Source organism: Pelophylax lessonae (assembly GCF_965119305.1).
Source record: "Pelophylax lessonae genome assembly, chromosome: 4".
Lineage (NCBI taxonomy): Eukaryota > Metazoa > Chordata > Amphibia > Anura > Ranidae > Pelophylax > Pelophylax lessonae.
Window position 1 is genome coordinate 110,685,737 of NC_138771.1, and position 14,305 is coordinate 110,700,041.

A 14,305-nucleotide genomic window follows, 5' to 3' on the forward strand; every position below is an offset into this window, starting at 1 on the left:
AAATAGGACCTGGTCAGGAAGGGGGCAAATCATTCCGGTCTTAAGGTAAAGAAAAAATAGGGGAAATAAGGCGCTGGAAAGCATTAAAAACATGCATGCAGAAATGCATTTGGACAGCGCTTCTATGGTGTGAACTAGGCCTAAAGAAATTCAGGAAAGATATAAAACAATGAAAGGCCGACTTGCAACACACCTGTGTATCAGCATTTAAAACCTTGATCCTCTGTGTCGATATAAAAAGATCCACTTCTGTTAACGTCTGTGAGTCTCCTTCCGAATTCTAGAATGGGGCAAAGAAAAAAAGAGTTGTTCAAATCAAAATTCTAAGCTAAAATGGGCGTTTTGATGAGAAGTGAAATGTGACACATGCAAAAATGTTTCATGAATTCACGTAGTAGGTTGGTGGCTCTCATGAACACAAGTAAACCAAACACAAACGGCAACAACTCGTGTGTAAAAATCTGCAAAAAAAAGTCATGGGTGGTTTAACTAATAATGACTAAAGCAATATTTTCACTGTGCATCATCTAATTGGCTATTTTTATGATGATGATCACGATAATGAGATGATCTCACGACACAGCTTTCTATTAGGATTCATTAGGTGTCATCATTCATACTGGGTGAAAGAGTTGTGAAGATGATCATTACATTAGACCTACATATCAATGTTCAGGTCCATTGAACTATGCTGTGAGTACCATTTTCAGAAATTGGAACATCTGTGGGTATGGGTTATAAAATCTGAAAGGAGATCATGTAGTTTAAATAATAAATCTGGATAGTGCAAAATCAGGCTCACTTCTGCATAGAAATCAATCAGCTTCCAGGTTTTATTGCCAAAGCTTAACCACTTGCCTACTGGGCACTTTTACCCCCTTCTTGCCCAGGCCAATTATTAGCTTTCAGTGCTGCCACACTTTGAATGACAATTGTGTGGTCATGCAACACTGTATGACATGCAGAGAGCCGCTGCTCTTCCCCGATCGTCGGGGAATTTAGTTTGGAGATCCGCCAACATGTGTAAACACAAGCGGGCGGATCTCCTAAGTGACAGGGAGTGACAGATTGCAGTGTTCAGCATAGCTGAACATGTGATCTGTCCCTGACTCACTCAGTCACCTCCCCCCACACACGTCAGTAAGCACCAGGCATACATTAACCCCTCCCTCTCCAATAAAATTAACCCCTTCCCTGCCAGTGTCATTTTTACAGTAACAGTGCATATTTATAGCACTGATTACTGCAGTAATGTCACTGGTACCCCCAAAAGTGTCAAAAATGTCAGTCAAGGATCCGATCTGTCCGCCTCAATGTCGCAGTCCCGCAAAAAAAATTGCAGATCGCCGCCATTACTCGCCAAAACACCAAAAATCTTTCCCTTAGTTAGTAAACGCAATAACTTTTGCGCAAACCAATCAAAATATGCTTATTGTGATTTTTTTTACCAAACATAGGTAGCAGAAAATAAATTGGCCAAAAATGTAACCTCCCTGGCGGTATGATTCTGTCAGGAATTACATACCAAAAGCGGTACAATTCTTTTCATGGAAATTTGGCGTTATGTATTATAGGTCTACAATTCTTAGTAATTACTGACTTAAACCTGACCAAAACAAGAGTCTAGTAGACATCCCAGATGTGATAAATTTGAAACACAAACACATGAATTATAATCAAATCAATAATATAATTTTATTATTTAATATATAATATATATAATAAAAATATATTATTGATTAGATTATAATTCATGCATTATATATTATATATATATATGTGTGTGTGTGTGTGTGTGTGTATATATATATATATATATATACACACACACATATATATATATATATATATATAACGCATGAATTATAATTGAATCAATAATATAATTATATATATATATATATATATATATATATATGTGTGTGTGTGTGTGTGTGTATATATATATATATATATATATATATATATATATATATATATATATATATATATATATATACATATATACACATATATACATATACCGGTGTATATATATATATATATATATATTATAAAATGTGTTATGTGTTTGTGTTTTGTGCAACGTTTTTTTTTTGAATTTCCCTCCCTAGTTCCGCTCCCATGCAGCATTGCTGCTGCAGGGAACGGAACTAGGAAGTCATCACACCGACGGAGGACGGAGGAGCGGCGGGACTCTCGGCTGGCGGTCACAGCAATGAGAGATCATCGCTGGATCGCCAGGAGAAGGTAAGAGAACACCGCTGCGCTCTCTGCCCATCCACCCCGAGCGTGACTCGGGGTTACCGCCCCTGATAGAAAAAATCAACCCCGAGTCACGCTCGGGATTACCGCCAAGGAGGTTAAAAAAATTTTGATTTTTACATTTTTTTGGGGGAATTACATATAAAAAAATGTTAAAAATATTGTTATTTTTTCAAAATAAACGCTCTTTTTTTTGTTTATAGCGCAAAAAGTAAAAATCGCACAGGTGATCAAATACCACCAAAAGAAAGCTCTGTTTGTGGGAAAAAAAGAACGTAAATTTTGTTTGGGTACAGCGTCGCACGACCGTGCAATTTTCAGTTAAATTCGCACAGCGCCGAATCGCAAAAAGTGGCCCAGACGTAAGACAGCAAAATCCTCCAGTGGTAAAGTGGTTAAAGGACTTGTAAAGTCAGAACGTTTTTTTATCCTAATGCATGTTATGCATTAAGATAAAAAGCCTTCTGTGTGCAGCAGCCCCCCTAGTACTTACCTGAGGTCCATCTCTGTCCAGCGATGTCCAAGAGTCCCTCGCCCGTCTGAGACTCTCTCTCCTGATTGGCTGGGACACAGCAGTGGCGCTATTTGCTCCCACGGCTGTGAATCAAAGTCAGTTAGCCAATCAGGAGAGAGAGGGGGCAGGGCTGAATGACAGCTCCATGTTTGAATGGATACATGAAGCTGCAGCTTGGCTCTGGGTACCCCCATAGCAAGCTGTTTGCTGTGGAGCACTCAAAAGGAGGGAAGGACAAGGAGCTCCAGCCAGGGACCCGAGAAGAGTAGGATCCAGGCTGTTCTGTGCAAAACTACTTCACAGAGCAGGTAATTATAATATGTTTGATATTTAAAAAAAAACAAAAAACGAGACTTTACAATCAATTTAACCTTTGACAATAAAACCTAGATAAAGACCTAGTTGGTTACAATGCACAGCTGCGCCAGATCCTGTGTGCACCAGTTTTAGTAAATCTCCCCATTGGGATGCATTTTCATTGCCGGTGAAGCAGGTCAAACATAACCTTTTGCTGTGTTTCATGTCCAAACCAGTGCATTTGTACAGGGCGGCGTTAGAATGCAAAAAGCAGCTTTTGACTATGTCTCTCTACAAAAGCCACAACCTGCACTAGAAAATGTTGGGATACAAAACACATAGAAATTCAGGAGAACCACATGCTGATCTCGTGGGTGGAAGCTGCTTGACTGAGAATACAGAGGCTGAAAATGAATTGAAGGAGAAAAAAGTCCCCCCAAAGAAAAACATGATTTACATCTCAGACAGGCTAGTACAGAAGGTTCTCAACGTCAAATCCAGTTTTGTGAAAAACAGTAATACAGTCTGCTGATATGATGGTAAACTACTATCAAATCTTTACACAAAATAAATAAATACATAAAAAAATACATCTTTGGGGGAAAAAGTAAAAAAGAGCATATTGTTATCAAGTGAAGAGATCTGCTCTGGCACATTTTACCTAATTATCATATTCTCAGAAGATAAATGCCATGAGGCATAAAAACAAAGGCTCATGGGACATTTTTGGAACTGTTTGCTAGTAAATTACATCTCATCAGTCAAGGCACTTATCATTATGTAGTGTGAATGGATGAGTACAAATATAGATGGGAGGCGAGGAGAGATAGCGGCATATTGGGGATGGTAGGGACGGGTATGATTGTGGGTCATGAAGGGAGCTATTTTATGTTATATTTCTGATGCCAAAAACTCATACAGTAGAACATTATGATTACCGATTCCATTTCTACATCTGCTCTGATATAAATGGTATCACTGAGTACAAAAACACAGCGCTGACTGTAAAATGGCACGTTACCATAGTATTCATTCTGACAAAGAAATCTGCAGCTTTCTGGGAGGATATGAAAAGAAACTTAAGATACAAATCCTGTCGTCCTACCATTTTTATTTTACACTTGCAAGAACAACTGGAAGTTATTTTAAATAATTTAGCATGAAGCAAAAATCTAGGCTGTGCATTTATAGTGGTTAACTTACTAAGGGTGTAAATAGTGTTTACTTAGAGTATTCCTTTGAATTAATGAATATTATATAGCTCAAATGATCCAATCTTGTATAACAAACATTTACTTAATTGTCCTAGCATATGATTGGGTGCTCCAAACGAATAAAGTTTTGCCTAATTTTTTCTAAGCTTAATAAACATTCATTTTGCTAAGGGAACAGTTCATGCTGGCCCTAATGGTATTGTGTTTTTGTTCTTTTCTATAGAATTATAAAAAGATGGCCTCTACACTAGTAAATACTTTCCTGGCAGTCTCCATGGCAGCCTACGTGTGGGTTAACCCCGCCTCCTCTCCAATGGTATAGGACCCCCCTCTATAAATTTCAGCTTGCAGGCACAGCCAGTGTTCCTTTTTTGTCCTCCTCCAAGGACCAACTATTTGGATTATTTCCTGTTGGAATTTGGTCGGCTTACCTCAGAATGAAAAGTCGGTGTCTATGTCCAGGGCCCAGCCACGGGCGGGTGAGTGACATTTCAAAATCCCCTTTGGCTGATAACTGTGCGGTGCTTCGGATGGCCGACGGATATCCTGACAGGGTCTGAAGATTTGTCTCCTCCATGGCAGTGTTTTTGTTATGTTTGTTTGTCTCCAAACTATCTTTCTTTGCTATCCCTGGTGGCCCAATGGCGGCTGGAACGCTCCATGCGTTCCAGCCATCTCCTTCCTGCTCCCCTCCGCTCAGTCCAGCGGACGCATGCGCTGTATGGTAATGGAGCTCCGCTCGCTGCCTGCACATGCGCACTTCGCCGAGATCGGAAGCGAGGCCTGGTCCGCGCATGCGCACTTGCGATCACGGCCGGCCATCGCTGACGTCATCCTGGCGCGAAAATTTAAACGCCTGTCAGCTCCAGAGCATTTGGGAATGCACTGTGGGCATAGCGACGTCTTCCCGGTACCTTGTCCGTTTGTTTACCAGGTATGTGGGGACCGGATGCTGCATACCTTTTTGTGGTATGCAGGGGGGGGGAGAGCGGTTGGATGCATATTAGGACAACACCTGAATGTTCCTTATTGTTTTGTAGCGATCCCTGTATGCTCTACTTCCTAGTGAGTTTGTGGTTTTGCCTGAAACATGGATCCTGCTTCACCGCCCTCTTGTGGCCAGCCCTCTCACAACAGGTGAGTGCTGGTACATTTAGAGGGATATGAAGGGAGGGATGCTGGCTCATGATTCATGGCTAAATCCTGTGTCTCCCTGGATTTCTCTTTCTCCCAGCTCCTCCAGGTCTGGTCAAGAAAGAGACCCTGTCAGGCCACGAAGAGAATCATCTTCAAGGTCAAGACGCCGTGAGTCTCCATCAGGGAGCAGACATGAGAGGAGACGCTCACATTCCTCCTCCAGACACCGCACACACCGCCACAGTAGCCATACGGCCCAGAGAGCCTGTTGGGGTTGTGGGGCGCATGTCCCGGAGGACAAGTCCCTTTGCGAGCCCTGTTTCGCTCGTGCAGCTGGTGAAAGAGAGTCTGAAGATCAGAGATTGGAATCCCTGGTGAAACGGATTGTCCAGCAATCCATGAAAGAGTGGAATGCTAGTCCCACACCTTGATCTGCTACTCCCAGCTCTCCTGCTGATGCTCCTGAAGAGCAAGGTCCCTCTCAGCCAAGCTTCACTTCCGGGAAATCCTCAGAGAGCGATTCGGAAGAAGAGGAAGGTGCAGTTGGGGGTTTTGATTTTGCCCTTGTTGCACCTCTCATAAGAGCAGTCAAAGAGGCTCTGAAATGGGAAGATCCCAGTACCCCACAAGTAAAACAGAGAAGGTTTTTCAAACATTTGGGGAAAGAGCGGCTAAACTTTCCGCTCCTGTCAGAATTGAAGGATGTCATCCTAGAAGAGTGGAGTAAAGGGGACAGCAAGACCTCCTTATCCTCCAAACTGTCTAAGTTGTATCCTTTTAGATCGGAAGAAGTCAGTCACCTGGAATCAGCTCCTCTGGTTGATGCTGCAGTTTCCAGACTGGCAAAACACGTTACACTCCCGCTGGATAATGCGGTGTCCTTTAAAGACCCTCTGGATAGGAAGATGGACTTGGATTTAAAAAGAATTTATGTCACAGCCGGTGCGGCTTGTAAACCTGTGCTAGCACTAGCAGCCATGTCTAAGGCCATGGAAACCTGGGTTTCTGATGTTGAACTAAAATTAAGAAGTGTGTCTGAAGATGCAGTAGAGAACTCTCCTGTTCAGGAACTGAAGTTAGCTTCTGTTTTTCTTGGAGAAGCATCCATTGATGTGTTACGTCTCTTATCCAGATCCATGTTGGCTTCTGTCACAGCTAAACGGGCCCTGTGGTTGCGTCCCTGGCTGGCAGACCCAGCCTCTAAACAGGCTTGGTGCAAAATCCCTTTTGAAGGTTCCTCTTTATTTGGAAACAAATTGGATAATGCAATTACTAAAGTGACGGGTGGAAAGTCAGGTCTCCTTCCCCAAGATAGGCGCCTCTTTGGCCCTAAGAAGCAGCAACCAAGAAAGCAGTTTGCAGAGCGATCAAAGGATGCCCGCTCATATAGGCCTGGGCGAGATTACAGGAGAAATTGGAAGAGCAGCCAAGCATCCTCTCGTAAGCCGGTCAGAGGCTCAGCACCTTCCGGTCAAGAATCCTCAAAGTCCTTTTGAGATTGGGCCCGTTCAGACATGCCAGGTGGGGGCACGCCTGCTCCGCTTTCAGCGTGTCTGGGCGGCCTCAATCTCAGACTTCTGGACCATCAGGACAGTGTCCACAGGACACACATGGACTTTCTCAACAGATCCCGTGTCCAGATTTATTCCCACTCGCTTGCCTTCTCAGGACGAGAAAAGAAATGTTTTGCTCGACTATGTAAGCACTTTGGTAGCTCAGGGCGCAATAATTCCGGTGCCCGTGCAGGAAAGATTCCAAGGCGTATATTCGCCCCTCTTTCTAGTACAGAAGAAGAATGGATCCTGGCGCCCTGTGATAGATCTCACCTATCTCAACAGGTTCATCAAGAACGAAAAGTTCAAAATGGAAACCTTATCTACTATCCAGAAAGCAGTACTTCCAGGAGACTGGCTAGTGTCAATAGATCTCAAAGACGCGTATTTCCATGTGCCTATAGCAGTAAACTTCCACAAGTACCTTCGTTTCGCGGTAGAACATCAACACTTCCAGTTCATCTGCCTTCCTTTTGGCCTGTCCACATCCCCAAGGGTGTTTTCCAAGGTCCTTCTAGCTGTGGTAGCTCTAATCAGAACAAAGGGTGTACGTCTACATCACTACTTAGACGATCTTCTACTGTTGTCACAAGACCGGGATCAACTTTTGTTCCACAGGGACCTGGTCACTACAACTCTCATGGAGTTCGGGTGGTTGTTGAATCTTAAAAAAAGTCATCTGGAGCCCTCTCAACATCTGGTCTATCTAGGGGCTCAATTCAACACTGTTCAGAATACACTTTCTGTGCCTCTAGAGAAAATCCCGGTGGTTCGGGAGAGGATCCTTCCAGCCCTCTCATCCTCTTTTCTGACGGCATCCCAGTGTCTCAAGATCATCGGCACAATGGTCTCGACGGCCCCTATGGTCAAGTGGGCGCTGTGGCGAATGCGGCCCTTTCAGAGGGGCTTCCTTCGGCAGTGGAATCCGGAAGATCACGATCAGCGTATCTTTATTTCCCACAGCATGAGGAGCAGCTTATTATGGTGGCTCCAACGCAAGAACCTGCTCAATTGCCATTCTCTAGTCCCCATCACATGGGTCATTATTACAACCGACGCCAGCAACTCTGGCTGGGGAGCCCATTGCATGACAGAGGTGGCTCAAGGGAAATGGCCTCCGCAAGCCCACTCCCTGGTTTCCAACGTCCTGGAGCTTCGTGCGGCTTTTCTAGCTCTTCAAGCTTTCCATCATCTAATAGAAGGCAAATCCGTACTTCTTCGAATGGACAACACCACGGCAGTGGCTTATGTGAAAAGACAGGGCGGTACCAGGAGTCTCTCCCTTCTTCAGGAAGTAGACCCAATCATGACATGGGCCCAAGCCCATCTGTCCAACATCTCGGCGGCCTACATTCCGGGGCCACAGAATGTTCAGGCAGATTTCCTTTCCAGAGTTCAGTTGAATCACAACGAGTGGTCTCTCCACATAGACTCATTCAAGTGGATTCTGTCCCTAGGGGTCTCACCAGAAGTAGACCTGTTTGCATCTCCATGCAACCACAAGCTAGTCCGGTACTTCACACGCAGCAAGTGTCACCAAGCATGCGGAACGGATGCTCTGACCGACAGATGGGAATTCAGCAGGGCATATGCTTTTCCCCCATTTCCCATCATCCTCAGATTTCTTCAGAGACTCCAAGCAGAAGATGTGGAGATCGTCATGGTAGCCCCTCACTGGCCGAACAGGCCCTGGTTCCCACTTCTCCTACAACTCAGTTATCGGAGCCCGATTCCCCTGCCCCTCAAACCAGACCTTCTCTCGCAGGGAACAACATTACACCCCTGCCCCGCCTTGCTCAGGTTAACGGTCTGATTCTTGAGAGGGAGAGGTTGGAGTCACTCGGATGCCCTCCTGGGGCAATCCCTACCTTAATGAACTCCAGGAGACCTAGCACGAACAGAGTTTACTGTAGAGTCTGGTCTAGATTCTTGGAATTCACGTACCCGGAGGGAAATCCTTCCCTGAATTTCGGAGTTCAAGAAGTCCTGAAGTTCCTTCAAGCAGGTCTGGATAAGTCCCTATCAGTTGGGACTCTCAGGGTGCAAATATCAGCCTTATCGGTGTTCTCAGGGTTCTCCTGGGCCAAGCATATACTCATACAACAATTCTTCAAAGGTGCGGTCAGACTCAGACCTCAGAGGAAGTCAAGGTTCCCAAAATGGGACCTTCCCCTTGTCCTTAACGTCCTTTCAAGATCTAGTTTGTCGGACTCCATTAGAGATCTTACCATTAAAACAGCCTTTTTAGTAGCAATCACTTCAGCTAAAAGAGTTTTCTGAGATCAGTTCTCTTGGTCATAAAGAACCTTTTCTCACGTTCTTCCCGGACCGAGTAGTCCTAATTCCGATGCTCAATTCCAATCCGAAGGTATCATCGGTTTTTCATGAGAACCAGGAGATTGTACTTCCTACCTTTCGTTCTTCAGAGGATAATGAACCTCATCCCTTGGATGTAGGGAAAACTCTTATGGAATATCTCCAGTCAACGTCTTCTTTCAGACAATCGGATAATCTCTTCGTCCTTTTCTCAGGCAAGAATAGAGGGAAACGGGCCTCGTCAAGGTCCATTGGGGCCTGGATTGTGTCTGCCATTCAGCAAGCTTACTGTGAAGAGGGTTTGGCTCCTCCGGAGGCGGTGACAGCCCACTCGACGAGAAGCATCTCAACGTCCTGGGCGGCTTCACATCATGTTGCACCAGAAGTAGTCTGCAGAGCAGCTTCCTGGTCTTCTGTAAATACGTTTATGACACATTATTGTGTGGAGCCAGCCTCCTTATCTTCAGTTAATTTTGGCTTGACTGTTTTGTCTGCTAATAATTTGAAGTAAAATTTGATTTGAAACATTCCCACCCGTGTGGTTTGGGCTAGTTATTTCCCACACGTAGGCTGCCATGGAGACTGCCAGGAAAACGGAAAATTCCTATCATACTTACCGTAATTTTCCTTTCCTGGTGGTCTCCATGGCAGCCGGAGTTCCCACCCTCTGGTCTTGGATTCGGCTAAGATATGGAACACTGGCTGTGCCTGCAAGCTGAAATTTATAGAGGGGGGTCCTATACCATTGGAGAGGAGGCGGGGTTAACCCACACGTAGGCTGCCATGGAGACCACCAGGAAAGGAAAATTACGGTAAGTATGATAGGAATTTTCCGTTTTCACAGAATACCTAGCAAGAATGAGATTTTGCCAGTTTGGACCCGATGTGCACAGCTATCAGGTCAGAACTCTAATGATGTTCCAGTATCCAAATTCCCTAGACATGATATCCCCCTAGTGACTAACCCTTTAGCACTTATCGTGTGGCCCTTTGGGTGCTTTGGTGCATACTAAATCCAGCAAAGGAAAAATATCCTTTAGACTGGCTTCAAAAGATAAATGGTTTTCACAATTTTTCTACTTTTCTCTGTATTGTCTATCGCCTTTGTTTTCTTTATGTTTTGTTTTTTCCTCCTATCTTTTATAATAGATTTTGTAACAGAAATATCAAATGTGACAAAAGTAAGTTATAAGGCGTCTGTAAGGAGAACAAATATAGAAGCATTCATTGCAAAAGGACTGTAATAGAAGTGATCTCTAGCAGTCTCATGTAACTTCTGGATCTATGACTTCTCCTGAAACAAGCTTCCAGTCTCCTCTCAAACATTTCCTGTATCCTGTTTGCAATCTCTAACTAACTCTTTATGCAATTCTGAAGTCTCTGACAGCTTTCTGTAGCATTACATTCATCAAATATTTTCTGCAGCCCTTTGATGACATCCCTATATCAATATCAATTTACTCTTGCTATATACAGTATATGGATATATATATTATATATATATATATATATATATATATATATATATATATATATATATAAAACGGAATTTTTGTAAAATCTTACCTGTAAAATTCCTCCGACAGTCGCCGCCTCCTCTAAGTCATCACTGTTGGGTATTGACTTCCGCTCTGCAGGAGTAGCTAGGCATAAAGACTTAGTCAAAAGAACAAAGGCATTTGCATATACACACCCATGGGGGCTGTCCCATCTGGTCAATACCCCCCTGCAGTGACCACTCCCAGCTCAGTTTGGTAGCATAGCAGTAGGTAATAAGAACACAACCCCAAAAGAGGGGCGGGGGCGGCGACTGTTGGAGGACTCAGAGAAAGGAATTTTACAGGTAAGATTTTACAAAAATTCAGTTTTCTCTTACGTCCTCCAACAGTTGCCGCCTCCTGTAAGTCATCACTGTTGGGATGTCCCAAAGCAGTATAGACATGAGGGGTTGGAGACGCAACCGTAGAAAAGGCATCGCAGTACCCACATCAGAGAAAGGAATCTTACATGCACCGTAAGAGAACCTTCTGGGCAACAGAAAAACAATGCTCAACAGGAGCAACAGCCCAGGAAAGCAAATACCAACAGCCAGGGACCCATAAAAAACCAAGGGTCCTTCATGGCACTGCTGCACTGAGAACCTTGCGGCCAAAGGAAGCATCAGCTGATGCCAGAACATCTACTTTGTAGAACTTGGAAAAAGTGTGCACCGACGACCAAGTCGCAGCCTTGCACACCTGGGCCACCGAGGCCCGATGCCAATAGGCCCAGGACGCACTCACAGATCTGGTAGAGTGCGCCTTAACAGGGAAGGGTGGAACCCGTTCCTTCAAGGCATAAGCCTGTTCAATGGTCTGTCTGATCCATTTGGCAATAGTCGCTGCGGATGCAGCCATGCCCTTTCCGAGGTCCCTCAGGAAGGACAAAGAGTGAATCCGTCTTCCGAAAGGATTCCGTAGACGACAGGTAAACCCTGATCACCCTGACAACATCCAAGGAGTACAGAGCAACTTCCTTAGGATGCTTAGGCTTCGTACAAAGCGAAGGCAGGACAATGTCCTCATTAATGTGGAACTCAGAGACCACCTTAGGAAGAAAGGAGGGATGCAGACGCAAGACCACCTTATGCCGGTGAATCACCAAGTATGGAGAACGGCAAGATAACGCTGCCAGTTCCGACACCCTGCGAGCCGAAGTGATCGCCACCAAAAAGGCAACCTTCTTAGACAGCAGAGGCAACGATATATCCCGAATGTTTTCAAAGGGAGCAAGCTGTAACACGGACAGAACCAAGTTCAAGTCCCATGGAGGTAAGGGCTCCTTCCTGGGAGGAGCCAAATGTCGCACACCTTGAATGAAGGTGCGAACCAGAGAATGAGACGCCACAGGGCGTTTGAAAAGAATAGCCAGTGCGGACACCTGGCCCTTGATCGTGGCCAGCGCGAGGCGCTGGTCCACACCAGACTGGAGGAAGGCCAACACTCTCGACACCGAGTACGAGCGAGGGGAGAACCCCCTGGACTGACACCAGGCGAAATAAGCCTTCCAGGTATGGTAATAGATTTTACCAGAGGAGGTTTTCCTAGCCTTGACAACGGTAGGAATGACCTCAGAGGAGAGACCCCTGTCCCTCAGGATCTGGGTCTCAACAGCCAGGCCGTTAAAGCAAGCGACTGTAAAGCAGGATGGAAGATCGGACCCCGAGACAGGAGATCTTCCCGCAGAGGCAGTCGCCATGGAGGCGCCACTGTCAGGTGAACAACGTCGGCGTACCAGGACCGGCATGGCCAGTCCGGAGCCACCAGAATCACCAGGTGCGGTTCCGAGGCTAACCTGCGGAGGAACCTGGATAGCAACTGAATCGGAGGAAAGGCATACATCAGACGATACTGATGCCAAGGGGCCACTAACGCATCCGAGGTGTCCGCCAGTGGATCGCGCGTTCTGGCCACGAACCTTTCCACCTTTCGGTTTAGCCGAGATGCGAACAGATCCACGTCCGGGGATCCCCACTTCGCACACAGCATTTGGAAGACCTCCAGGTGTAGGGACCATTCCCCCTGGTCCAGGGTCTGGCGGCTCAGATAGTCGGCCTGCCAATTCTCCACATCCGGAATGTGAACTGCTGAGATCGCCGGGACATGAGTCTCGGCCCAAGACAGAATGTCGGTCACCTCCCGGGCCGCCTGGGCACTCCTGGTGCCCCCTTGGCGGTTGATGTAAGCCACCGCGGTAGCATTGTCCGTCTGTACCCGGACAGGACGGCCCCGAAGACGGTCCGACCGCTGGAAGAGGCAGAGTCTTATCGCTCGCAATTCCAGCACATTTATCGGGAGGGAGGACTCCTACTCCAACCAAGTGCCCTGGGCAGACAGGTTGGCATCCGTTGTAATCACCGTCCACACCAGCGGACGGAAGGACTTGCCTTCCGCCACCGACGGGGACTGGAGCCGCCACAGAAGAGCCAATCTGGTCTGACGACTCAAGGAGACACTCAGATCCAGGGACTGAGGCAGTCTGTCCCACCTGGCCAGGATCTCCGCCTGGAGAGCCCGCGTGTGAAACTGAGCAAAGGGTATCGCCTCGAAGGCCGACATCATCAACCCCAGGCCCGCATACAGGTCCTGAGTGACGAGGACGGGTTGTCCCTGAGGGACCTGATCTCGTCCCGCAAAGTCCGCAGCTTGTCCTCTGGCAAGAACAGCTTTGCCTGAGCAGAGTCCAGAATCATTCCCAGATAGGGAAGACGAATTGATATAGACAGCGTCGATTTCTGAACGTTGATGGTCCATCCGAACTCCTGGAGTGTCTGTACCGTGGTGGACAGATCGCGCACTAGGTCCTGGCTGACACGTGATCCCAGAAGTAGATCGTCCAGGTAACCCAAGACCGCAATGCCCTGTGCCCTCAGCAGGCCCAGAACCGTCGCCAACACTTTGGTGAAAACCCTTGGTGCCGAAGCGAGACCGAAAGGTAACGCCACAAATTGGTAGTGGTCCTCTGCGATAGCAAACCGAAGGTACCGCTGATGACCCTCGAAAATGGGGATGTGCAGGTACGCATCTTTTAGATCTATCGAGGCCAGGAATTCTCCTGGACTCAAGGAGGCCACCACCGAATGGAGAGACTCCATACGGAACTTCTGAACACGCACGAAGCGGTTCAGCGCTTTCAGGTCCAGAAAAGGACGCACTTTGCCCTCCTTTCTGGGCCCAGTGAACAGATTTGAATAAAACCCCCGAAACCTGTCCCGATGAGGCACCGGGACATTAACCCCCTGAGCAAGAAGGTCCTGTACCGCTTGGTGCAGGTCCTACAGACTCCCCGGAGGCAAGTGAAGATTTGAGGGAAAGTATCTGTCCGCCGGCCGGGAAAGGAATTCGATCTTGTACCCCGATCGAATGATTTTCAGAACCCACCTGTCCAAAATCCGGAGCAGCCAAGGATGGAGGAAACAGCGCAAACGTCCCCCCACCCCTGAAATGGGTGAGGGCGCCCCTTCAGGCAGA

At 46.5% G+C, this 14,305-nt stretch overlaps 1 protein-coding gene across 2 annotated transcripts in view; it reads right to left on the reverse strand.

Annotated features, from left to right (window-relative positions):
- The window catches only part of APBA2 (amyloid beta precursor protein binding family A member 2), a 523,475-nt gene that overhangs the window by 165,071 nt on the left and 344,099 nt on the right, over nt 1-14,305 (reverse strand). For both annotated transcript variants that reach the window (XM_082254058.1, XM_082254057.1), the window contains one exon: nt 194-280. In XM_082254058.1, coding sequence (XP_082110184.1) covers nt 194-280 — 87 coding nt within the window. The remainder of the gene's footprint in view (nt 1-193; nt 281-14,305) is intronic.